Below are 27,728 nucleotides of genomic sequence, written 5' to 3'. Positions count from 1 at the left end.
ACTCTTTGGAGCAAGTGGTAGAGTCTGGCAAGTTCTCAATAACCTCTTTGAGACTCTGTGCGCCTCCAGCTGTCTCCATCCAATCAGCTGCTTCTCTGTATGGGCTATGTGACTGTTGGGAGGCTGGAATATTTGAATTTCACTGGGGGAGGACATGGGAAGTGTGAGGAAGGGGTTACATAATGGAGGGTTGTATATACACCATTTTTTAGAGCAAGTGATGTTTTATATCTCTATGATGCCTAATGGGTACATTTTGACCCACTAGGGTCTTCCATGGCACAGGAAAATGGTATGGTCCAATTTGAACACCCCTACACAGAGATCTGATATGGAAGTGGCCTTTTTGCAAGGATTGCTGGGAAGAAGAACAGTCGGGGTTTGGACTTTGGGGTGGAAGGTAGCTCTGTGAAGAGGTAAGAAGTCCTGTCTTGGCCAATGCCTTGGCTACCAATGGATGGATGGCTTTGTTGTGAGGTGTTCTGGCTTATATTCATGTCAGTGTGTTATATTGGGTTATTCTGGTTAAAGAAAGAAAGGAGAGGACATTAAGCTAAGCACAAACAAGGAAATATGGAGAGGCTGCTAGGGGGAGCTATAGCTGAGCTAGGAAGGAAGCTGGGTGGCTGCTCTGCTGTGGTGGTTATGTGGGCCATTTTTCACTACTCACAGTTAAATACAGACAGCAAGGCCTTTTAGTGTGTTGTTTTGGCTTCTTGAAGCAGTTTTTCAGTTGTTTTATCTTGCTTTTAGGGCTTCTGGTCAATGGAGGTGCTAATATTAGCAGCCAGGCTATGCCCTGTGAAAGGAGGAGATAAAAGTATTAAAAAATTACTAAATAAAGAAGGAGAGGCTCTCAAACGGAGTATGTCTATGTAAATAATATTTCTCGTGCACTTTGTGTAAACTTTTGAAAGACAAATAGATATTTGCTCCCACTGTGTGTTGACAGAGCTTTAAAGATGGCCGCTCTCTCAGGAGTGAAAGTGGATGAGGTTGCTTTACTTCCTGATTACAGTCTTATCCATGTTGGGTTTAACACCACACTCAAGCTTAAAGTTTAAAGTGTGTCAGAAATACTGAATTAATTAATTAATTGATTGATTGATGCACACATTTGAAGCAGTGAGTTTGTGTAATTTGGCTTCAATTAACTCATTTTGGACAGGAAAAGCTTTCAGTCCTTGTGGCTGACTTGGTTTTGACTCTGTGTGTGTGTGTGCACTTTGAGCTAGAGTGTGTTTCACTGTTTAACAGTTTCAAATGCATTTAAACAAAACACCTAATTTACATTATCCCTTCAAAAAAAAAATGTAAACCTTGAGTTGTCAAAGTTTTCAAAAGCATTTATTACAGATTAGTTTTTTTGTTTTAAAGAAATCAGTATTTTTATATATATATATATATATATATATATATATATATATATATATATAAATAAATAAAGTGGGGTGACTTCCCCCCCCCCCAAAAAAAAAGCAATATTAAATATGCATTAAATAGTATAAACACTCATTTTTGCTTTGGTGATTGTACTTTTTGTTTTCTAGAAATATTATATCCACTTATTTATTTATTAGACAAATATATATATATATATATATATATATATATATATATATATATATTTAACTATTAACCCTTTAATTGCCTACCAGTCATGATGGTTATAAAATAGGAATTGTTTAACACAATTGCTGCAACTAAAGTGAACAAGCTTGGCAATTCAACTGAGAACACACACAAAACGAATGAATGAATGAATAAATAAAAAGATTAGTTCAGTTGTTTAAAACAAATGCTAAAATATCACACATTCATCCGAAACCAGATTCAGTGCAATGAAAGGGTTAATAAGTAACACTTAAAAAAATCACTTGTAGAAAAAAATCTAAGTAAAATAATTAAATTAATGTTTCCTGTTTTATAAATCATATTAATCCATTAGCTTTTTAAGGCGCTGCATTTGTGAATCACTGGATCTTATTTTTTATTTAGTCTCTAAAAGTGTCCAGGATATAAAGGGTTAAATTTCAGGCTTTGTGCCAAGATGTCCTTTGTGATTGTGACATTTTGGTCAAATCTAATAAACGTAAATCACCGCCCCCTATGGTCCGCTTAGGGGACTGGCTTGGTTATTTAGAAACGAGCTGTGTGTGTTGTTACTATGTACAGGTCTTGGCTACCCAAAAAAAAAAAACACAACCCCAAACACAGAAAACCTGTAGGTGATGAGTTGAACAGTTTTGGTGTGAAAATCTGAGAACGAGTAGTATGGCAGCTGCTAGCAGCGCCTTTGTATGCCTTCCACTCGGCCATGTTGAATTGTGGTGTTCATCATTCAGCTATTCGGCTGTAAGAAAGGATTCCAGCGCTATATAAGTCTATTATCAGTTATCATTATCAGTCAGGGCTCGACATTAACTTTTAAACCCACTTGCCCTGGGGGTCAAGTGGGGGTTAATTTCCACTTGCCCCCCAATATTATCACTTGCCCCTATTTTGCAAGTCCTACTTTTTTTTTTTTAGGAAAACTATAGAATAATTGTGAATTGCAACTTAAAATGATCACACATTGAGTTGAAGTTCAGTTATTGCTTCAGTTTATTATTAAGTTTGGTTATTGGTTACTTTTTACTTGTAAGAGACAATTTTATCCAAAATAGTTTTTCCTGCCTTAGTCGATTTATTTCCATGTCACATGCATGCAGCTGTTGTAAAGTTCAGTGTGTTTGAGTAGAACTGTCTGATTGTGGGTTCATTACTCGATAATGTAGAAATCATAAAATAGAAATCTATAACAAAGTTTGTATGAAGAAAACAATAGGGTGCCAAGACTTTTGAATAGTACTGTGTGTGTATATATAGTTAGATCATCCACCTCTAGGTTTAAAAAAAAAAAAAACTCACCCACACTGCGTCATGACAGACAGGATAATGTTGGAGTTTAAAATTTAGTGTGTAGGATGTGGGTGTTTTATACAGACCTGGCAACCTGTAACTAAATCAGTGAACCAGGGCTCTGGTGTGTTGGGGATCTGGATCACAGCTCCCACCTCCACTGCAGAGCCCGGACTCTGGAGGTGCTCCGGCTCCCCACTGCGCCAGTACACCGACCCAGGCTTTCCCTCTGCACCGGCATTACAGGCGTCACTTACCTGAGGGGGAGAAGACACAGACACGGAAGAGGGAGATGGGAGGTCACCATGGATGCGAGGGGCCAACTGGGACGGAGCTGGCCACCGCCTCCGTGGTGGGGGGAAATGAAGTGGGGAAGGGGGAGAGAGAGAGGGAAAAGGAGAGAGAAAAAAGAAATGAGGAGAGGCACCTCATCTACCTGCTGTCAGAACCGCCTTCAGATGGTCCTCCGCCAACTCGATGGCTTGTTCTAGCGACGCTGGGTGATGACACTGGACCCGTTCCGCTGTTCCTTCCGGAAGTCAAGAAATGAACTTTTCAGTGCCATCAGATCGACGAGCCTGTTGGCATCATGTTCTTCCGCCCTCAGCCACCGCTGGCAGGCGTCCCGGAGTTGCTGGCCGAATGTGAACGGCCGGCCGACCTCCTCCAACGTCAGCATCTGGAAGTGCTGGTGATGTTCTGGGGAGCAGCCGACACGCTACAGGATGGCTTTCTTTTGGTCGGCGTACAGGAGCCGGCTGTCAGCAGGGAGCTGCTGCACTGCGAGCTGCGGCTTGCCAGTCAGGAGTGGGAGGAGGCGTACTGTGCGCTGCTCGAGCGGCCACCTCCATGTTTCGGCTGCTTGCTCAAAGGGAGCAAGGAAAGCTTCCGGATCGTCATGCGGGCCCATCTTCATGAGGGTGACGTGAGGAAGGTCTGCTGTGGTGGCGGTCAAAGCCCCTGCGAGCAGATACCGGAACGCCTGGTGATCTTCCTGCTGGGCCAGCATCAAGGCTTCAAAGCGTTGCTCTTGCTCCTTCCGGAGGACGGTCAGCACTTGATGCTGGTTCTGCTGGGTGGTAGTGAGGGCATGGAGGACTCCATTTGGGGGTTTTCTTCTGTACTCCCGGGTTTCGGCACCACTGTAACGAGTCCCTGATGGGGGTGGAGTACGGAAGTATGGCAGGCAGGAGTTGATGTTCATGCGCACACTTTTTTATTTTACTTATTTTCCTTGCTTTTCAGCTTTACTTACATGTGCAGCACACACACGTGTTCTGGTTGGGAGAGCTCCCCTCTCTCTGCTCTCTCCCTCCTTTTCTGTCCTCTGTCACTGCAACAACACAGACACACAACGTTAATTAACCACAGGTGCATTGACTTTGCCACTCACCTTCCCTGGCCCTGCCCTCCATTCACAAACTGATGCTAGGCCACGCCCCTGCTGTCACAACATGTAACTCTGAGGGACAGACGGGGGGACGAGAAAGAGAGAGAAAACACAGGTTGTTAGGTATGCCCAATGTCACCTGATGAGTAAGAACAGTATACATTTTGCACTGAGTACAAGCAGGGACTCCGGCAAAACTAACTATGACAGCATAACTAAAAGGGGAGAGCCAGAAGGTAACACAGGCATGAGGGAGCCCCGGGACATAAAGCAGCAGCCACTATACCGTCAACAAACTCAAGTGAGTGAGTGGGGGACTGACAGCATCCATACATACCAGCTTACCAAAACACACTGTCTGAGGACCCTCCAGATCTACTCCTTTACCTCATAAGCACTATTAACAAAAGGCTTGACTAAACAGATGTGTTTTCAGATAAGACTTAAACGCTGAGACTGTGTCTGATTCCCGAACACTACTTGGAAGGCTGTTCCGTAACTGTGGGGCTTTGTAAGAAAAGGCTCTGCCCCCTGATGTAGCCTTCACTATATGAGGTACCAGCAGATAGCCTGTGTCTTTTGATCTAAGTAGGCGTGGCAAGTCATAAAGGACCAGAAGTTCGCTGAGGTACTGTGGCGCGAGACCATTCAGTGCTTTAAAGGTCAATAGTAGTATTTTATAAACAATACAAAATTTGATTGGGAGCCAATGCAGTGTGGATAAGACAGCAGGGGTGATGTGGTCATATTTTCTAGTTCTAGTAAGGACTGTTGCGGCTGCATTTTGAACTAGAAAAGCCCTCGGAGAGCGCAGACCTCCGCCAAGAATCCTTTAAAAAATTCCGGGATCCAGACGGTGATCCGGATCACCGCCAAAATTTAATGGATTGTTACTTGTGCCCAGTCACACCTCTGGAAAAAACTTCAGAGCAATCCGTTCATAACTTTTTCCATAATGTTGCTAACAGACAAACCAACAAACAAACCAACGCTACCGAAAACATAACCTCCTTGGCGGAGGTAACTAACTGGAGCTTGTTTATGCTCCTATTGGAACATCCAGACAGTAAGGCATTACAATAATCCAACCTGAAGGTAACAAAAGGATGAACTAGTTTTTCTGTGTTGTGTAGTGACATTAAATTTATCATCTTAGCAATATTTCTGAGATGAAAGAAAGCTATCTGGGTAATATAATCGATAGGAGTTTCAAATGAAAGACAGGTCAATAATCACCCCGAGGTCTTTTACTGCTGCACATGAAGAAAGGATTCCTACGCTGCTGAACTCATGGAAATGGTGCTATATAAGCCCGTTATCAGTTCTGGAAAAATACAAGGCAAGCAGATCCACAGTGTGTAAAGACATGCCCTTAGTGAGTGAGCGGGTGTGAACGACAAGTATGACCATGTTGGATATTAGCCGTAAGAACATATTGTAATGTCCACTCACATCGGTCAACAGCATAGCTGTGCTTCTTCTGCTTTGCCTAGTATGGTGTGGTGGGTCGATAATCCTAAACATTTAAGGAGCAGACTCTTTCACAGCATGACCTTCACCCTTTTAAAGAAATGAAGTTTCTCGGGAAAATAAGTTTTGAACAGATCCATCATTAACCTGTGAGATCTCACATACCCCAGACAAATCCTTCATGAAGGCATGGAAGTGCATTGTAATCGCACAAACTCCTCCACTACTTCATTTAATTATTTCAGATAAAGGCCAGAATAATACCAGACGTTATGTCGGATGTAACTAAAGAGCTAATTGATTATTATTATCAGTCGTCTTGTTTATATCCTTCATTTGAATGGCATTGAGGAGTCTCGATGCCTAAAGGCCTGAGGGTTGGACATTTTTAAACTTCATGTTTCTGTTACTAGCGTGAGTCAATATAATGTATATTATTCTATCCACATTCACTGGATATGAGCAATCGTGTGCTCCGATTGGCTACTGTAGTACTAGGATATCAGCTCATATACTATGAGTAGAGAAAAACAAAATGGTGGTGGAGCGTGTTGCTGAACCAACCGAGGATGAAATAAAAACTCGAAAACAAAACCCCAAAAATTATCAAGCATTTAAATGAAACAGAAATGGCTAAAATAAGTCCCCCCCCCCAATATCTCCTGTTCCACAGTCAGTGGCAGTAATACACCTTTTAAGTTGGTTTGTCAATTGCTAAAAAACCTTAAAGAAGAAGGGGGGAACCCCAAAAAAGCAACAAAATATGGAATAAAAGCATTTGATAGTATGAACATATTTTTATTTTTTATTTTCAAGAATTATCGCATTTTTCACAAACTGATACGGTGATTAGCGATAAAGTGCCTTTAGTAGCCTAACTCCATTTTTGTTTTCTTGCAGGAATTCTTCTTGCGTGAGACGACACTTTACTTTTGGACGCAATTTTCCTGTGTACACACACCAGAGAGGACAGCAACGTAAGGCCCAACTCTTTGCTAACAGGAACTGTTCTCAAGTCAGAGATTGGATATGTCAGTCCCATTAGCTTTCAAATTTTAATGCAATACTGATGTCAAATCTCTGTATCTGAACTGATAGACACTGACATCCTCACAGCAAATCATGTGAATTCTGAGCGTTATCTGTGAATTTGTTGCAAAGTTGTGTCCTTTATTATCCTACGAGATGATCTGATTCATATCAGGCAAAAATGACTGACTGGTATTCACAGCGTCACTGGTAATCATGGCTGTATCAGCTTTCATACTGGTGCTCTGTATCAGGTCACTGCAGGCCTGTGGAAGGTATTCATGCAGTACAATGAGCCGTTGTTATTTTAAACGCCTGGGGGGCAAAATCCTTTCACTTTAAAGTGACACAGGTCAATGTGCTGGTTCAGGAATAATTTAATCCATTCCCCTTTCTGAATTGTTTAAGCTGATACCCATCCCCATAGCTGCTATGCATCTTGTTTCGGTACATTTTATTTCCTAATGTGGGGCGTCCTCACCACGTGTTAGTCTGTTTACAAACCTCTCGCTCAGCAGCCAGTTTTGGTGTGATTATCTGAGCATGAGTAGTATGACGGCTGCTAGCGGCGCTTTTGTATGCCTTCGACTGGGCCATGTTGATCTGCGTCCATCATTCAGCGATTCAGCTGTAAGCAAGTCAAGTTTATTTTTATAGCGCTTTTAATGATAGGCATTGTTGCAAAGTAGCTTTAAAATTCTGTAATGACTTTTAAACATGAGCTAATTTTATACCTAATCTAACCCTAATGAGCAAGGCTGTGGCGACAGTGGCAAGGAAAAACTCCCTCAGACGACATGAGGAAGAAACCTTGAGAGGAACCAGACTCAAAAGGGAACCCATCCTCATTTGGGTGATAGCGGACCACGTGATAACATGAAGTCTGTTTTGTTGAAGTTATAAAATCTTCATTGATGGAAACTTGAGTGCAAAACTGTTCATGACAACTGCAGTCCTAAAGTTAGCAAGTTAACTGTAGTCCTCAGCCATAAAAGCATTACTGTAAGAGTCCAGAGCGTCTTCCAAGTGTGACTTTCAACTGTCCACATGGGGCCGTCCTCCACAGGAGCGATGTGATGAGACTCCAACCAGACACAGGGCACCAGGATGGATCAGGCAGGTCTGAGGAGCAGAAAAGGTCAGCATCTCGATCTCAGGATTGACATGTAACTCAGAGGGACAGACGGGGGGGACGAGAAAGAGGGAGAAAACACAGGTTGTTAGGGTATGCCCAATGTCGCCTGATGAGTAAGAACAGTATACATTTTGCACTGAGTGCAAGCAGGGACTCCGGCAAAACTAACTATGACAGCATAACTAAAAGGGGAGAGCCAGAAGGTAACACAGGCATGAGGGAGCCCCGGGACATAAAGCAGCAGCCACTATACCATCAACAAACTCGAGTGAGTGGGGGACTGACAGCATCCATACATCCCAGTTTACCAAAACACACTGTCTGAGGACCCTGTAGATCAGGGATGGGCAACTTGCATGATAAAGAGGGACACAATTTTTCATCACCATCAGAGGGCCACATGACCGCGCACTTCAACTAATCAGATATGAGAGAAGTTACAAAAGAATTTTAAATAAGAACAAAATATTTGTATATTCTTATGTCTGTATGTTCACTGAACCAACACTGAAATGCATTTTTAACATAATGCTCGTCTTGTTAAACGACAAACACAAGTTTGTTTTAAAAGAAACAAAGTGCAAAGGGCTCACATTCAATGAGGCACAAAACTAAAAAAACAGCGGCCCAACATTAAGTGCAACTTAATGAGATACTTGTGGTTTTGCCTGCTGGCGCACAATAGACTGGATATCAATGTCAATCTTTGTGCATCCAATCCGCGTCAAATGAAAAAGAGCATCATCCGTGAGTCTGTTCCTCTCTTTTGACTTAATGTGCTTCATTGTTGAAAAGCTGCTCTCACAAACGTAAGTGCTCCCAAACATGCTGGCCATTGACAGAGCAAAATCTCTGAGGAGTGGAAAACGTGCCTCTGGTAGCAGTCTCCAAAATGAAATTCCCCTCTCATTGCGCTTTGCTTGAAAATACGGATCTGACTGCAACTCGCAGAGTTCAAGCTGCAATTCTGATGGTTGCTCACTGACAGCAGCAGAGACGGGGTCCGTGAATAGTGCAATTCGTGGTTTCATCACATGAAAATCTTGGAAACAATCGTTAAACTGCTCCTGCAATTTTTCGATGTTGGCCCGATACTTCTGAAGTAGTTTCTCGCACCTGGGGTTATCTTTTCGCATCTCTTCGCAAGCGGGAAAGTGTGCCAGATTTGGACGATGGGAAGAAAATCCTTCTATGAACAGGTCAAGTTTACGCTGGAATGCAGTTATGTGTGCATACAGATCGCAAACAGTTTGGTCTCTCCCCTGCAAGTGTGTTAAGGTGGTTGAGATGCGAGGTGATGTCTGTCAGAAAGGCCATGTAAATAAACTGTGTGTCTTTGAGTTTTCTGCAGTAGGTGCTTGTATCACCACTAACACTGTTCTCCAAGAACACTGGTAGTTCAGAGTGCAGCCGAAAAAAATGCTCCAGACACTTCCCTCGACTCATCCATCTGATCTCGGTGTGCATTTGTAAATCCCCATACGCGGCGTCCACTTCATCCAAAAAGGCAGTGAACCTCCTGTGACAAATGCCGCTTTTCCACTACCAACGCGGCTGAGTTGGGCTGAGCCGTGCGGTGCTGAGTTGGGCTGAGTCGAGCTGAGTGGGGCTGTTGGAGTTGCATTTCGACTACAGCCGCGCTGAACCGTGCTGGCTGGAAGTGGGTGGACACATTGGGTGGAGTTAGCGAAAGTGGGTGGATGTCACGTGATGTCGTTAGGCGGCGCAAACAGTGACATCAGTGACCTTTTAAGCGGTAGTCTCACGACCCGGATAGTAAACAATAAACATGGAGGACATGGAGTCGTTAGTGTTGCTGGTCTTGGTGCTGTGGCTTGTTGTCGCCGACAACGCCAACAGATACTGGCAAGAGCGTATAGATGAGGCGAGGCGCATAAGGCTTCAGAAATTCTCATAATTCGTAATTCTTCTTCTTCCAGGTTTACGGTGTTTACAGATCCCAGCGTGCTCGCGGGGCGTGTGTGGGCATGTGAGGACACTCCTCCTCACCAATCAGTGCACAGGGGAATGTCTCCTCACGCCCCTAGCCCCACTCGGCTCGGTTTGGCTCGCTTCAGTCCTACTCCAAAACCGTGCGAGTTTTGGGTGCTGAGTAGGGCTGAAGCGAGCGGAGTCGTGCTGCTCTGAGGTAGTCGAAACGCGAGCCGTGTCGGGCTGAAGTGAGCTGAAAAAGGGTAGTGGAAAAGGGCCAAAGGGGACCTGTTTTCCCCCTCTGATGAGATTTGTTACTTTGGTCACTAAATCCATAACGTGGCTAAAGTTCAGTGTCTTTGCGCAGAGGGCTTCCTGGAGAGATAAAATGCATGGCATGTTAAAAAAATATCGTTTGCGTAGGAAGCGCCCTCTATCGGTCAACAGTGTAATTACAACTGTAAAAAAAAAAAAAAAGGCCGCGGTTAATTTTTTTCCTGATAATTAATAAATGATCTACGGGCTGCACTGAGTAAGAAGGCGGGCCGCATGCGGCCCGCCAGTTGCCCATCCCTGCTCTAGATCTACTCCTTTACCTCATAAGCACTATTAACAAAAGGCTTGACTAAACAGATATGTTTTCAGCCTAGACTTAAACGCTGAGACTGTCTCTGATTCCCGAACACTACTTGGAAGGCTGTTCCATGACTGTGGGGCCTTTGTAAGAAAAGGCTCCGCCCCCTGATGTAGCCTTCACTATATGAGGTACCAGCAGATAGCCTGCGTCTTTTGTGGCAGGTCATAAGGGACCAGAAGTTCACTCAGGTACTGTGGCGCGAGACCATTCAGTGCTTTAAAGGTCAATAGTAGTATTTTATAAACAATACAAAATTTGATTGGGAGCCAATGCAGTGTGGATAAGACAGGGGTGATGTGGTCATATTTTCTAGTTCTAGTAAGGACTCTTGCTGCTGCATTTTGAACTAACTGGAGCTTGTTTATGCTCCTATTGGAACATCCAGACAGTAAGGCATTACAATAATCCAACCTGGAGGTAACAAAAGGATGAACTAGTTTTTCTGTGTCGTGTAGTGACATTAAATTTATCATCTTAGCAATATTTCTGAGATGAAAAAAAGCTATCTGGGTAATATAATCGATAGGAGTTTCAAATGAAAGACGGGTCAATAATCACCCGAGGTCTTTTACTGTTGCACATGAAGAGAGGATTCCTACGCTGCTGAACTCATGGAAATGGCGCTATATAAGTCCGTTATCTTAGCTTTCTTTCATCTCAAATATTGCTATCTGGGTAATATTATCGATAGGAGTTTCAAATGAAAGATGGGTCAATAATCACCCCGAGGTCTTTTACTGCTGCATGTGAAGAAAGGATTCACACGCTACGGAAATGGCGGTATATAGGTCTGTTATCAGTTCTGGAGAAATACAAGGCAAGCAGATCCACAGTGTGTAAAGACATGCCCTTAGTGAGTGAGCAGGTGTGAACGACAAGTATGACAGTGTTGGATGTTAGCCGTAAGAAAATATTGTAATGTCCACTCACATCGGTTAACAGCATAGCTGTGCTTCTTTTGCTTTGCCTAGTACGGTGTGATGGGTCGATAATCCCAAACATTTAAGGAGCAGACTCTTTCACAGCATGACCTTTACCCTTTTAAAGAAATGAATTTTCTCGGGAAAATAGGTTTTGAACAGATCCATCATTAACCTGTGAGATCTCACATACCCCAGACAAATCCTTCATGGAGGCATGGAAGTGCATTGTAATCGCACAAACCTCCACTACTTCATTTGATCGTTTCAGGTAAAGGCCAGAATAATACCAGACGTTATGTCGGATGTAACTAAAGAGCTAATTGAAGATTTATTATTATTATTATTATTATTATTATTATTATTATTATTATTATCAGTTTTATTGTTTATATCCTTCATTTGAATGGCATTGAGGATTCTTGATGCCTAAAGGCCTGAGGGCTGGACATTTTTAAACTTCTTCATGTTTCTGTTGTCACTAGTGTTAGTCAATATAATGTATATTATTCTATCTACATTCACTGGATATGAGCAATCATGTGCTCTGATTGGCTACTGTACTACTAGGATATCAGCTCATATACCATGAGTAGAGAAAAACAAAATGGTGGAGCGTGTTGCTGAACCAACACAGGTCAATGTGCTGGTTCAGGAATCATTTAATCCACTCTCCTTTCTGAATTGTTTGAGCTGATACCCATCCCCATAGCTGGTATGCTTCTTGTTCCGGTACATATTATTTCCTAATGTGGGGCGTCCTAACCACATGTTAGTCTGTTTGCAAACTGCTCATTCAGTCAGTTTGGAAAAGTCACGTGAGGTCATGCGCGGGTCAAAGGTCACAACTGCGGCGCCACAGCAAACATGGTGGATCGCCCAGATCGAAGGAAGACTCCTAAATCGAGACACATTGGAAATATTTAGAAAAATATTTTCATAAAAATAAAAAACAAGAATTGAAATATTCCAAATCTAAACGCACCTGTAAGCTGGAAGGCTCTCAAGTGCTCGCTTCTTTGTCAGAGGCTGCTAGTTCTGCCATGTTTGTTGCGACGTTGCTCATTATAATATTATAATGAGGATAAGCTTCGGCCATTTCCGTACCCAAGCGTAAACATTAGCACGCTGTTTTTCCAGCTCGTTCTCCTTCACAGGCACGAGGCAGCGGGCAATATAGCGTGTGATTCAAGAACTTGGGGTTATTCTAGCGCCACATCTTTTTAATACATCGACCTGTGTCACTTTAAGATGCATCAGACAGTAAATAAATCCTGTTAACAGTCTGTCTCTTTCAATAACTTCTTAAAAACAAGCCTTTAAAGGTCCCTTTAAAAGGTTCTCGGGAAATGCTCAGTTGTCAGGATCCACACAGAACCTTTAATGAACAGTTTTACAACAAGTACGCCACAGGAAAAAAAGAAATCCTGTACTTCACTGTAATAGTAACAGAGTCCAGTCTAAACGTTTCCTACACTCTGAGAAAAATCATGGTTCAAGGGTTCTTTAAGGAATCACTGGATAACTTTTTTTGGATACAGGACCAAAAAAAGGGTTCTAAATGGAACTTGACTTTTTATGAACTGAAAATCAGAAATGTTTGAATTGCAGCTGCAGTGTAACCTCATTTATTGCTATAAAACATGAAGTTTCAAGCAGATACTGTGATGCAGCAATATGCTCATGAGTTATATTGTACTGGATCACTAATTCAAGCATTACAACCTTATAAAATGCCTTAGTTCTACATTATAAGTTCTCGAGACTGGACTATGAAGTGCACTCTTACTTGTCTAAGCAGAGGGAACAGGGCTCATCATTACACCCAAATCTAAAAAAGAAATGCCATTAGTTTCTGTTTCTTTGGAAAAGTTTCAACAAGACCTATGACTGACAAGATGTCATTTCATTCATAGCTTAGATAAACCCCTCATGAGGGCCAGGAATACCATCATTATACAAGATAATCCAGATAAATGCCAAAACAATATCAGAAATGACCTCGGGTGTAATTAAATGCTAAGAGAGAATCTTTCACTGCATTTAATTTACACCAGAAGTGGGATGTCGGAGCCTGGAGTTATGTTATTTTCAACCTCTGTACATTCGAGTAACAAAGTTGGGGGGGGGGTCATGGATACCTTGATGTTGGTTTGTTGTTAACCAAGCTAACGTGATGCGAGATGTGTACATTTCCTTTCTTTCAAACAAAGAACTGTATAGTCAATGGGTCATTCCATGCCAAATCAACAAGAGGTTATGCTCGACCATCTCAGATTTCAATGAAATTTGGAGGGCTCAGAGATACTATTAAAAGAAGTTAATCCCCAAAACTTGAGCTTCCTATCACCAATAGTTTCAGAGATACAGGCATTTGAATTTTTCAATTTTTTTTTTGCTCAAAGCATACATATTTCAAAGTGCAATATAATCTTTATTATGCAAGATAGAAACCTAAAATTTTGCACAGAGAGACTCAATGTCTTGTACTACAAGCTTCAACTTAGAATTTCAATGGTCATTGATGGTGATTTTAACAAGGAAATTAAAAAGACAAATTTGCATTTTTTGCATTTTTAACTCATTCTGGAAGCTTGCCTGTGGCAGTAATGCTTAAACTAAGAATGTTATTCAAATCTACACAGAAATATCTACCAATTTCAGTTTTATCAAGTCTCCACTATTCCTAGTTTATCTGTAATAGGGTTTTGAAATTCGCCAATTTCTAAAACATGCCATTTTCAGTAGCAAGAAATCCAATGTGGGATAGCAGTTAGGAACTTGTAAATTTTTTTCAGTAATCCCCAAGACCCATATTTTATATTTCCAAAATTTTGTTCTGTCTCTCTCAAGTATTTTTAAACTACAGGGGTTTAAAAAATCCATTTTCACCAAATTTGAATTTTTGATATATTTTCATATAACTGATATTTGAGGGTTAATAAATGCTTCAGTAAGGCTCAAGTAGGTTAGGAGACATGTTTCTTCCTCAATTTTAAATAAAATTTCAATTAATGCTCAGTATTAATTATTTGTAAATTGATTTTAATCTAAGACTGTGTAACATTAGCAATCAATGACCAGCTATTGTGTACCAGTCAACAGCCAGCCTTATTAATATCAACACAGCACAATAGGTGACCTTTGATACCAGAACAGGTGGCTCATATCTTATAGTTTTAGAGTCTGTAAACTGCATACTTGTTCAGATAACAATTATATTGCTTGGATTATAATAATATTAATGTATTTAATATAATCCAAGCAATATAATGTTATCTGAACAAGTATGCAGTTTACAGACTCTAAGGCCCTGTCCACACGGCAACGGATTCAGGTGACTCCGATACAATTGCTTATCGTTTAGGCCTGGCGTCCACATGGCACTGGCGTTTTGGGTGCCCAAAACGCAATCTTTTTGAGAACGGGTTCCAGAGTGGAAAGATCTGGCAACGTTGCCGTTGTGAAGTCGTCTGGATGAGTAGAACGGATTTGTTTACGATGACGTCACAACCACATGACTGTGAGTGCTTCACGTGGGGTAGAAGTGTAACGAACTCGATGCGAGTTGTCAACAAATCCTATAACTTGGTTCATGAAACGCGCTTACAAAATATTTTCACTGTGAATATTTATTGTGTAATGGTGCAAAGTGAGAGAGAGAGAGAGACTCTGCCCTTAGGGCAGAGTCAATCCCGCCAGCAAAAATAGGGAAAAAAAAGGAGCGATCTTACCTCTTCAGATGTGGGTTTAAGTCCTACAATACATTCCTCAAAAAGGCGTAGAAGAACAAATTAATCCATCAACGTGTATCATTCAATTTATTCCGGACCATTAAAGACGCCGCCTTCCGCGTAGAATCATACGTCATCCTCGTCGCCATATTGGATAGGTCAAAGCGGAGAATAAAGATTCATGTGCTGCGTTTAACTGTACCAACAGGTTTACCGTCCAAATGAGATCACATGGGATTACCTTTCACAGGTGAGACTGGAAAAATACTTTTCATTGTATTTGGTCATTATAATGTAATTTTACAAACAGATTTTCCTGACTTTGTGGCTAATATGAAGTCTCGCGCATAATAGTTTATGCGCATGCGTCCTTACTACTTTTATTGTTCTGGTGTCTCCGAAGGGACCGTCTTACAGCGCCCCTAGAGGTGTGGCATGTGTATTGCATCGTTTTCAGCAAGCGTTGCGTTGCCATATGGACCTGATATTTTACTGATTGTTGCCCATTTGGACGCGATATATTTTTAAATAACATCTCGTTGCCATTGTCGTGTGGATGTAGCTTAAGATATGAGCCACCTGTTCTGGTATCAAAGGTCACCTATTGTGCTGTGTTGATTATTGATAAGGCTGGCTGTTGACTGGTACACAATAGCTGGTCATTGATTGCTAATGTTACACAGTCTTAGATTAAAATCAATTTACAAATAATTAATACTGAGCATTAATTGAAATTTTATTTAAAATTGAGGAAGAAACATGTCTCCTAACCTACTTGAGCCTTATTGAAGCATTTATTAACCCTCAAATATCAGTTATATGAAAATATATCAAAAATTCGAATTTGGTGAAAATGGATTTTTTAAACCCCTGTAGTTTAAAAATACTTGAGAGACACAGAACAAAAATTTGGAAATGTAAAATATGGGTCTTGGAGATTACTGAAAAAAATTTACAAGTTCCTAACTGCTATCCCACATTGGATTTCTTGCTACTGAAAATGGCATGTTTTAGAAATCGGTGAATTTCAAAATCCTATTACAGATAAACTAGGAATAGTGGAGACTTGGTAAAACTGAAATTAGTAGATATTTCTGTATAGATTTGAATAACATTCTTAGTTTAAGCATTACTGCCACAGGCAAGCTTCCAGAATGAATTAAAAATGCAAATTTGTCTTTTTAATTTCCTTGTTAAAATCACCATCTAATATACAGTGACCATTGAAATTCTAAGTTGAAGCTAGTAGTACAAGACATTGAGTCTCTCTGTGCAAAATTTTAGGTTTCTGTCTTGCATAATAAAGATCATATTGCACTTTGAAATATGTATGTTTTGAGCAAAATGCAAAAAAAAATTGAAAATTCAAATGCCTGTATCTCTGAAACCGTTGGAGATAGGAAGCTCAAATTTTGGGGATTAACTTCTTTTAATAGTATCTCTGAGCCCTCCAAATTTCATTGAAATCTGAGATGGTCGAGCATAAATTTGTCAGATATTTGTTGATTTGGCTTGGAATGACCCCAATGTAATGGATTTAACAAGCAAATGTTGATTGATTTAAAGTAAATGCTACTTATATCTATCTATCCACATTCACTGGATATGAGCAATCATGTTCTGATTGGCTCCACTGCTACTAGGATATCAGCTCATATAGCATGAGTAGAAAAAACAAAATGGCAGATCCTGTTGCAGAACTAACTGAGGAAGAAATAAAAACTCTACTTGAAAACAGAACCCCATAAAATATGGAATGAAAGTCTATGATGGTAAGAACACATCTTTTATATCAAGAATTATCGCATTTATTCACAAATTGCTATGGTAATTTCCTCGGTTTGTTTGCATTCTAAGCGGAAATTTTGTTGTACATTTTGTGTAAAGTTTTTATTTATCGAATTGCAAAAAATAAAAATGCCCTTTCTCTCAAAATCCCGTGAATGTGGATAGAATAAAAGTTATTTTACTCAATCTTGTTGTACATGGCTTATAGACAACTTGGTGCTACGCACCTCATCGGCTATCAGCTCATGTATGACTTTTTCATAATATAAACCATAACTCATTTAAAATAAATTATACTTTTCATTTCATGCTGATGCGTTCCCGAGTAGGAGTTTCATATTGAGGGGTGTTTGCGTTTGGTTTCCTGGTGGTAGGTCTGGAATTACGAGTTAAAGCCTCTAGTTGAATGCAGCATTATCATCAGTATTATCATTCAGATCATGTCCCTGAAGGTCATTGATTTGGTCTTCTGCCACTTTTAATTGCAGCTGCAGTTTAACCTCATTTATTGTTATAAAACAATGAAGTTGTAAGCAGATACTGTGATGAAGCAATATGCTCGTGGGTTATATTGTTGTACTATGAATTTCTCAAAAGATTTTTTTAAAGAAAGAAAAATGTAAAGCCTTTATGAACTTAACCACTGCACTGTTAGGAAAGGATAGCTCGAATCTCTTCCTCTGCCATTGTGTAGGACGTCTTGTAGAACTACGAATTAAAGCAGCACTTGGAGCCGCTAGAGTCATTTTTATTGTACTGGATCACTAATTCAAGCATTACAACCTTATAAAATGCCTTAGTTCTACGTTATAAGTTCTTGAGACTAGACTATGAAGTGCACTCATACTTGTCTAAGCAGAGGGAACAGGGCTTATTACACCCAAATCTAAAAAAGAAATGCCATTAGTTTCTGTTTCTTTGGAAAAGTTTCAACAAGACCTATGACTGACAAGATGTCATTTCATTCATAGCTTAGATAAACCCCTCATGAGGGCCAGGAATACCATCATTATACAAGATAATCCAGATAAATGCCAAAACAATATCAGAAATGACCTCGGGTGTAATTAAATGCTAAGAGAGAATCTTTCACTGCATTTAATTTACACCAGAAGTGGGATGTCGGAGCCTGGAGTTATGTTATTTTCAACCTCTGTACATTCGAGTTACAAAGTTGGGGGGGGGGGGGTCATGGATACCTTGATGTTGGTTTGTTGTTAACCAAGCTAACGTGATGCGAGATGTGTACATTTCCTTTCTTTCAAACAAAGAACTGTATAGTCAATGGGTCATTCCATGCCAAATCAACAAGAGGTTATGCTCGACCATCTCAGATTTCAATGAAATTTGGAGGGCTCAGAGATACTATTAAAAGAAGTTAATCCCCAAAATTTGAGCTTCTTATCACCAATAGTTTCAGAGATACAGGCATTTGAATTTTTCAATTTTTTTGTTTTTTGCTCAGAGCATACATATTTCAAAGTGCAATCTAATCTTTATTATGCAAGATAGAAACCTAAAATTTTGCACAGAGAGACTCAATGTCTTGTACTACAAGCTTCAACTTAGAATTTCATTGGTCATTGATGGTGATTTTAACAAGGAAATTAAAAAGACAAATTTGCATTTTTAACTCATTCTGGAAGCTTGCCTGTGGCAGTAATGCTTAAACTAAGAATGTTATTCAAATCTACACAGAAATATCTACCAATTTCAGTTTTACCAAGTCTCCACTATTCCTAGTTTATCTGTAATAAAATGCCTTAGTTCTACATTATAAGTTCTCGAGACTAGACTATGAAGTGCACTCATACTTGTCTAAGCAGAGGGAACAGGGCTTATTACACCCAAATCTAAAAAAGAAATGCCATTAGTTTCTGTTTCTTTGGAAAAGTTTCAACAAGACCTATGACTGACAAGATGTCATTTCATTCATAGTTTAGATAAACCCCTCATGAGGGCCAGGAATACCATCATTATACAAGATAATCCAGATGAATGCCAAAACAATATCAGAAATGACCTCGGGTGTAATTAAATGCTAAGAGAGAATCTTTCACTGCATTTAATTTACACCAGAAGCGGGATGTCGGAACTCAGTTGTTATTTTCAACCTCTGTACGTTCGAGTTACAAAGTTGGGCGGGGGGGGTCATGGATACCTTGATGTTGGTTTGTTGTTAACCAAGTTAACGTGATGAGAGAAGTGTATATTTACTTCCTTCAAACAAAGAACTGTATAGTCAATGTAATGGATTTAACAAGCAAATGTTGATTGATTTAAAGTAAATGCTACTTATATATATATATATATATATATACAATCTCCACATTCACTGGATATGAGCAGTCATGTGTTCTGATTGGCTCCACTGCTACTAGGATATCAGCTCATATAGTGTGAGTAGAAAAAAGCAAAATGGCAGAGCCTGTTGCAGAACTAACCGAGGAAGAAATAAAAACTCTACTTGAAAACAGAACCCCATAAAATACAAAACAAGCAACAAAATATGGAATGAAAGTATTCGATGGTAAGAATGCATCTTTTTTTTTTTTTCAAAAATTATCACATTTTTCACAAATAGCTCCTGTCATTGCACTGGTTTGTTTACATTCTAATTGGAAATTATTTTGTCAGATGTTTTGTGTAAAGTTTTTATTCATCGAATTTGCAAAAAATAAAAATGCTCTTTATCTCAAAATCCAGTGAATGTGGATAGAATAAAACAGTTATTTCACTCAATCTTGTCATACATGGCTTACAGACAACTCGGTGCTACGCACCTCATCGGCTATCAGCTCATGTACGACTTGATTTCATAATGTAATATATATCATAACTCATTTAAAATAAGAAATTATACTTATTTCATGCTGATGCGTTCCCGAGTAGGAGTTTCATATTGAGGGGTGTTTGCGTTCGGTTTCCTGGTGGTAGGTCTGGAATTACGAGTTAAAGCCTCTAGTTGAATGCAGCATTATCATCAGTATTATCATTCAGATCATGTCCCTGAAGGTCACTGATTGGTCTTCTGCCACCCACCATAATACCCTTTATGAAGGTCCGAGGGTGGCCTTTATTTTAAGGGAACCATATCCCTTCTGAAACTTTTATATGTTCCCACAGAGGAACAACCAAAAACATCCATCCTTTATCCGTAACTGCTTATCCTGTGCAGGGTTGCGGGCAAGCTGGAGCCTATCCCAGCTGACTATGGACCCTTTTCACGTGACGTCACGACAAACACGGCCGCCATTTTGGACGTGTACTACCAGTAGTTTAGCACAGCCAGCATTGAGGAACGGCAGCAAAGAAAGTGTTTATTTTCAGCAAGACTTCCATCATGCCACTATATTGTTGTGCACCTGGATGTAGTAACCATCAACAAACAAGGCAAGGTTTATCATTTTATCGGATCCCGACGGAGAAGATGGATAGTGGCCATTAACAGATTGGCAGCCCTCGGCATACCAGCGCTTGTGTAGTGACCACTTTGTTGGAGGTAAGACGAATAAAATTAGCCAGAAAAGGCATTACATTGCTGTTAACATTCTGTGGCGGCGAGTGTGTAACCAAATAGGCTAAAATAACCCATTGTAACCTCTGTTCTTCTGTAGTAGCTATTGTTGACTAGCTAATGTCAACAACATCATAGCTGGTATGTTACTGTAGCAATGTTTACGTTCAGTCATTTGGATGACTGTTAAAACCTTTCAGTCTCAAGTTTTTCCTTTACTGTATTTACTAGTTTACTGTAATTATGATCCGGCAGCTATTTACACTGGATCCGGTGTAAATAGCTGCCGGAGCCAACGTCCGAGAATTAAGCAGCGCGCTCCAGCTTGCTCCCGGAGTGCTCCGGCCGAGGTTCCGGAGCTCGCTCCGGCTTGCTCGCCCTCAAATTAAGCGGCTTGCTCTGGAGCAAGCCGGAGCGCGCTGCCTAATTTGAGGGCGAGCAAGCCAGACCGCGCTGCTTAATTTGAGGGCGAGCAAGCCGGAGCGAGCTCCGGAACCTCGGCCGGAACACTCCGGGAGCAAGCCGGAGCACGCTGCTTAATTTGAGGGTGAGCAAGCCAGAGCGTGCTGCTTAATTCTCGGACGTTGGCTCCAGCAGCTATTTACACTGGATCCGGTGTAAATAGCTGCCGGATCATAATTACAGTAAACTAGTAAATCCAGTAAAGCCGGAGCGCACTCTGGAACCTCGGACGGAGCACTCCTGGAGCAAGCCGGAGCGCGCTCCGGAACCTCGGACGCTGGCGTGTATGTGTATGGCGATGGGTTTTTAACGACATAGGTATACAGATCATGTGGGCCGAAGTCAGGTAAAGACGAGGGCTTCGTGTACTTCCGTACGTCAGTGAACAATCCTGGTGGAAGCAGGTAAACGTCGTTCTCTAAGCCTGCTAACCTCAATTTTTGCAAATACCTCTCCCTCTGCTCGCCCTGTAAATGCCCTACGTCGCTGGATAGTGAAGGTGTTTTCTGTATCTCGCTCCTTTTTCTTTTATGTTTTTCATTTGTCGCCTTCCTCGCATTCAAACTGATTCGAGCCGAAGTCCACTACATGTCCAAAATGGCGGTCACGTTTACGAAGGTCACGTGACTGAAAAGGGTCTATAGGTGAGAGGCAGGGTACACCCTGGACAAGTCGCCAGATCATTGCAGGACTGACACATGGAGACAAACAACTGTTCACACTCATTCACACCTACAGTCAATTTAGAGCCACCAATTAGCCTAACCTGCATGTCTTTGGACTGTGGGGGAAAACCAGAGCACCCAGAGGAAACCTACACGGACAAGGGGAGAACATACAAACTCCACACAGAAAGGCCCCTGTCAGCCACTGGGCTCGAACCCAGAACCTTCTTGCTGTGAGGTGGCAGTGCTAACCACTACACCACCGTGCCACCCTCACAACCAAAAAAAAAAATTTATATATATATATATATATATATATATATATATATATATATATATATAAAAATGTATGTATATCTGACTACGGGCGAAAGGCGGGGTACACCCTGGACAAGTCGCCAGGTCATCACAGAGCTGACACAGACAACCATTCACACTCACATATATAATTTTGATAAGTTTGTCAAGGCAATCATCTTAGTCAGTTTTACAGATCTGCCAATCTTTACACATTTTGCACAGCTGACAGTTATCACTGAAAAATATGCAAAAAGTGGACTGACTTATCCCCAATAGAAATTGATAAACCAGTTGACAGTGACTTGAAATGGTTATTTTGTTGCAGAAAGAGGGGGAAAAACTCTTTTTAAAGTTTGACTTTTTAAAAAAGATGAGGCCTGCAATGTGAAATCTAACATGTAACAAATATTGTTACTGATAAATCATAAAACTGCGACAGTTACTTTACACAAGTACGTTACGCATTCTGCCAAATGTAAGTGATTTGTCAAAGAGCCATGTCAAAATGTATTGGGGTTTTTACACCACGAACATCCTCCCTCAACAGGACCGTGTTCCTCTTCAGGACTGGCTGGTCTGGTTTTTAAAATCTCTAGCATTCTTTTCGTTTTCCAAATAAAACTGTTTTAATTGCAGCTGCAGCATAATGTCATGTCATTAAAGGACCTCCTTTTTGCAAATGTGATGTTATAAAGTTAAGGATATCCTATGATGCACCATGATGCCAGTGGGTTGTGGTGTTTATAGTATACACTTTTCAGAAATATCAAAAATTAAACCGAAATCCTTATGAACAAGTGTACGGCTGTAATATCTCTCCTTTCTCTGTCCACAAATTCTAGCAGCACAAAGAATCACTAAACACTGTTATCTTTAATAACTCAAGCTTTACAACTACGCTATTAAAACTAGATTATAAAATGGTCGTATTTGTCTAAAAAGCACCCAGAGACGGACTCTGTCTCCCAGTTGTTTGCATGAGCAGCTGAACAGAACTGGATTGCAGTGTGAACAGTTGTACAGCAGCTGCATTAACAATGTGAAGAGTGTTAAAGCTTTCAAACCACATTCCCAATTGTCAGCTCTCTTTGTTTACTTTCAGTAGCGAGTTTCCCTTCACGTCTGTGTTTGTTTCCATATCAGTATCTGGAAATTCTAGTTCCCTTTCAATGTGTCAACCAACAATGGCATCCATTTCCTGAATTTTTCTCCAGACTGCTCGTTTGTCATTACGCTCAGGTCTAAAAAGCAAATACATACTTCTGAACTGCTGCGAACCAATTGCAGCAAGGAGCGTGGCAGCCATTTTCTGAGCTGTAAGAAGGGACTGCGGAACGGCTGCATTTATTTTTGGTCCTCCCTCCTCTTCCTCCCCTCCCTAACCCAATGAGCATTGCTCAGATATGAGTCACTCCCTCACTCTGGCCATATATAGCACAGAGGCAGGGGCGGTCTCTCCAGTCTGAGGCTGAGATAGTGGCTGCCTGCACGAAAAACACAGCAGCACCATTAGGAAGGGAACAGCTACAGACATTAAAGCAGGTAAGATCCTTAGCTTGGGCCCATTTTCTTTTCTTTTATTTCTGTTCACTGTTTGTCTGTCTGTATGAGTTGTGTAGAGTCATTTTGTGCTGATATGATGTGGTTGAGCGAGTCATCGTGTGGGTTGTTTTCATTTGAAGCTAACCTGTTTAGCCTGACAGTGGGTAGTGCTTCAGTGTTAGACGCGGTCTCTGTATTAGGCAACCACGTGAATTCATATATAAATGTATTATTATATTATTAAAGGTTTATTTTGGCTATGAAAGTTCTTTCTTTGAACATTTGTATCATGTTAAAGCGGTAGGAACAAGAAGGCTAGCTAGTGCTAATTGATGGTTGTTTGGGTTTCAGAAAGACTGGTTTACATCCTGTGATTTCACTCTTTTGTATAAAAATCAATCATGTATAGCTGTGACATTAAGCTAGCCTTTGTTTACACTTTAATAAACAGTTGCAACTTGCTTCCAGTAGTGTACACGATGTATCTTTTAAATCCAGCTTTTTGAAGAAACCTGTATAGATGTCTCACATAGTTTTGGCTTAGATTTTCAATGCCCAACCTCAGTAAATGCTTTAGTAATGATCTAATCTAGGATCTAATCTTGGTCTCTAAAGCTGATCCATAATGATCAGTGTGTTTATTGCTACGTGCTATTTTTGCTTCTCCGTTGTTTCAGAACTGGACAGCACCCTACTACATCTGTGTGGATGGTAATGAAAGTAACTGTTTAGATCATGAAAATGAACAGAGGAAGTGGGATTGTTTAAATATCTAACCTGTGTAGTGAATAGTGGCTCAGTTGTTGGATGAGGCAGAAAGCAGTGGTTGTGCAGTTCTAGTTTGGTTCTTTGACACATTTTTCCTTTTTTTTTCCAGAGTCACGGGATACTAAGAGCTTGGTAGATACAAATCCAGCGACCCCTCTGCATCAATGGCAGACAAGGAGCAAGTCAAGCAAACTGCAGCTAAGGTGCTGGGTTACGTGGAGAAAGTGTCCTCCTTCGCCTCCTCCATTGACCCTCTGTTTGGTATCGTCACCACGCTGGTTGGTGTTGTGAGGAAAGGCCTGGTGGAAGAGGAAGCCAACGAGCTGGACAAGGACTTCAAGCAGATTCATGCCAAGCTGGAGAGCATCTCTGAACAGAACAAGCAGACGCTGCGCCAAATCCGTATCAACGAAATCAATGAAACATTTGGCAAGTATGAAGAGTACATCAAGCACCAATACGGCGCCTTCAACACCATGGTGGACCGGGTCAGAACGCACCCCGACGATGCCAAGCGTCACATGGATGACTTCAAGGATATCTATGAAAGGGACAAGAGTGACTTGAGCTTGAATGTGTTCTATGATGGTGTCGTAGGAACAAAGAAACTTTTTGGGAGGCAAATGCTGACTGTTTATCTCGAGGACTGTGACAAGGACCGAAAGATAATGGAGGCTAGGTGCGCTCATCTGGCCTACCTCTTCCAAATCGGCCTCATGACACTGATGGCCTACTATGCAGTCACAGAGGATGATGAAGATGAGGTTAGGGAAAAGTGGGCTGAAAGGGTCATCAAAATTCAGACCAAGATGCAAGAAGTCCTGGACGAGTGTACCTAGTAGGAGCGATCCCAAATGCACTGAACGGTTGTTAAACCACAGCTGTCTTAGTTTCTATTGCTTTATAACGGAGACAATGATAAACAAAATCATTGCTATTTATATTATGGGCAATAAGGAAACTTACTTTCTATTCTTGTATTGTTTTCGATGCCATTTTGTTGGCTTAGCATTTAAAACTCCAATCATTTGTATTCAGTGTATTGAAACACATTATGCAAAATATGATACAAATCTAAAAATGTTGCTGAATGTATTGTCAAGCAAGCTGGATATTTTGCACCAAAATGTGTGTAATTTTTTTTTTCTCTCATTCTGGCTGACTGTTTCCAATACTTTGTATCTGTGGTCCTTACTGTTTTATTGATTTGCACTAAAATAAATGTTTTTTCCAAATTAAAATTCAGATTTTGGTTTTATTGATTATTAGCTTGATAACATCAGTCCTTGATATTTCAACAATTCTATCATTTTCCGATCAATGAATTGATTTTATGCTGAATATAGTTGTTGGGAAAAGTCTGAGAAGACATTCTGATGTCTTTCTAAGGACATGAGATGTTCAGGTACTTGCCACAGAGCAAGATGCAAACGAGTGTTTTGCATTCAGTAGGATATTGAAAGCTGCAGGTGATATCGAGGTGACGTGGTAACGGATATATCGGAGTAGATTTCTCTGAGAAACTACAATATCACCAGGCTGTCAGTATATGAGACTTAATATACAGTGCCTTATGTAAATATTCGCCCCCTTGAGCTTTTCCACATTTTCTGATGATGAAGAGGATTATACGGTATTTCGTGAATAACCAAGAAAGTATGAATTCTGTCCTTTGAATAACTTCTCATGGAAACATCTTTGGTCCAATCCAAAGTGTTTATCTACTCTTTATGATTTGTATTTGTGTTACCTGTTTTAAAACAAAGTGAAAGTAGTTGTCTTCATAATACGGTTCTGCTCATTAGGCCAACATTTCTGTTTTAGGCCATGGCTGATATCGAGATCTTAGAGGACCGAGACAAGCTGAAGCGAGGCCTAGTGAAGGTGCTACAATGCGTATCCACTATCTCATCAGCAGCTGCTGTGGTGAATCCCATCTTCGGTGTGGCAGGCTCACTGATCCGTGTCGTCCTCCACCATGTTGATGACGAGGACATTCAAACTCTTCGACGTGAGTTTGGCAGCGTGAACCGAGCCCTGGATGAGCTTTCAGTGCAGAACCGTGGCACGTTGCACCAGATCATGAAGGAGACATTGGACGGGCAGTACAGCCATGTAGAGGAGAACCTACGCAACCAGTTCCGTAAGTTCATGGAGGTGGTGGAGGCACGGCCCGAGAACAAGGAGCGCAAGCGTGATGATTTCGAGGAAAGCTATGCCAACGACCTGGGCGACCAGAACCTGCACACGCTCTATGATGGTGTAATGGGCAAGCCCAAGCTCTTCAGCCGACCTATCCTCGAGGTCTACATGACTCACTCACAAGGAGATCGGAGGGTGATGGAACGCCTGTGCACTCGCCTCACCTACCTGTTCTGCATCGGCCTCATCGCTCTGATGGGCTATGCTGCCATCATTGGTGATGACGAAGAAGGCCTGAGCGAGGAGTGGGCCGAGAAGATGGAGAATGTGCAAGAGAAGATGCAGGAGGTGCTCAGGAAGTGCAAGTGATTCCTGTCCCTGACACACACACACACACACATAGAGGACTCTTTACTGTATGCACTCCATCGAGGTCCATGCGGTGTCTCTTTTGGTGTCTTTATTGTCCTTAACTCGCATCTCTCTGTCTCGTTCTCTCGGGTCTCACTGTTGTTCCTGATGCTGTGTGTTTTTATTTTTTAAATTCCTGACTCGTTGTCCTCCTCGTCCCCTCTGTTTTCTTCTATAAATTCTGCCATATACATTACCCTTGGGAAGAGAGTGAATGCTCAGGTGGTACATGATACAGTCGCTCTGTTCACCTGAGGATTCACCCTTTAATCCCTTTACTGTTTAAAGTACTGAAGACTTGAAAGCCAAAGAGTCGTCAAATTTATTTTCAAAGTGTTCAGTTTTAAAACCAGCTGCACTTTGAGATTCACTTGATGGTACTACAGTGCCCTTAGAGGTTTATGCACCATGGTGATTAAAGCCCCATCCCCACACACGTTTTTTTAAAACCATTTTATAAAATCTGAATTTCACATAAATTGTCAAATTTGATAATTGCAATTTATTTTATAATTATACCTTTTGTAATATACAGTGGTGCTTGAAAGTTTGTGAACCCTTTAGAATTTTCTATATTTCTGCATAAATATGACCTAAAACATCATCAGATTTTCACACAAGTCCTAAAAGTAGATAAAGAGGACCCAGTTAAACAAATGAGACAAAAATATTATACTTGGTCATTTATTTATTGAGGAAAAAGATCCAATATTACATATCTGTGAGTGGCAAAAGTATGTGAACCTTTGCTTTCAGTAGCTGGTCTGACCCCCTTGTGCAGCAATAACTGCAACTAAACATTTGCGGTAACTGTTGATCAGTCCTGCACACCGGCTTGGAGGAATTTTAGCTCATTCCTCCGTACAGAACAGCTTCAACTCTGGGATGTTGGTGGGTTTCCTCACATGAACTGCTCGCTTCAGGTCCTTCCACAACATTTCCATCGGATTAAGGTCAGGACTTTGACATTCCAAAACATTCACTT

The 27,728-nt window shown here is 41.0% G+C and overlaps 1 protein-coding gene across 3 annotated transcripts; it reads left to right on the top strand.

Moving 5' to 3' along the window:
- Positions 1–358: 358 nt before the first annotated feature.
- LOC132867473 (protein rapunzel-like) lies at positions 359–27,339 on the top strand. Of its 3 annotated transcripts, none has more exons than XM_060900403.1 (3): positions 359–416; positions 6,662–6,738; positions 26,015–27,339. In XM_060900403.1, exon 3 carries the CDS (start codon positions 26,018–26,020, stop codon positions 26,699–26,701), a length of 684 nt encoding a protein of 227 aa, XP_060756386.1. In that variant the 5' UTR covers positions 359–416; positions 6,662–6,738; positions 26,015–26,017; the 3' UTR covers positions 26,702–27,339. The 3 variants fall into 3 exon arrangements, with proteins under 3 accessions (XP_060756386.1, XP_060756388.1, XP_060756387.1); XM_060900405.1 differs by lacking the exon at positions 26,015–27,339 and adding an exon at positions 24,300–25,398; XM_060900404.1 differs by lacking the exons at positions 359–416; positions 6,662–6,738; positions 26,015–27,339 and adding exons at positions 23,318–23,422; positions 24,300–25,398.
- The last annotated feature ends 389 nt before the right edge of the window (positions 27,340–27,728 follow it).

This window comes from Neoarius graeffei, chromosome 19, assembly GCF_027579695.1.
Source record: "Neoarius graeffei isolate fNeoGra1 chromosome 19, fNeoGra1.pri, whole genome shotgun sequence".
In the NCBI taxonomy this organism is placed as follows: domain Eukaryota; kingdom Metazoa; phylum Chordata; class Actinopteri; order Siluriformes; family Ariidae; genus Neoarius; species Neoarius graeffei.
The sequence above is the reverse complement of the archived record's forward strand: the minus strand, read 5'-3'. Positions and strand labels throughout refer to the sequence as shown.

Bases quoted from the DNA above. Each gene is read 5' to 3' on its own strand.
- LOC132867473 (XM_060900403.1), top strand. From the start codon at position 26,018: ATGGCTGATATCGAGATCTTAGAGGACCGAGACAAGCTGAAGCGAGGC.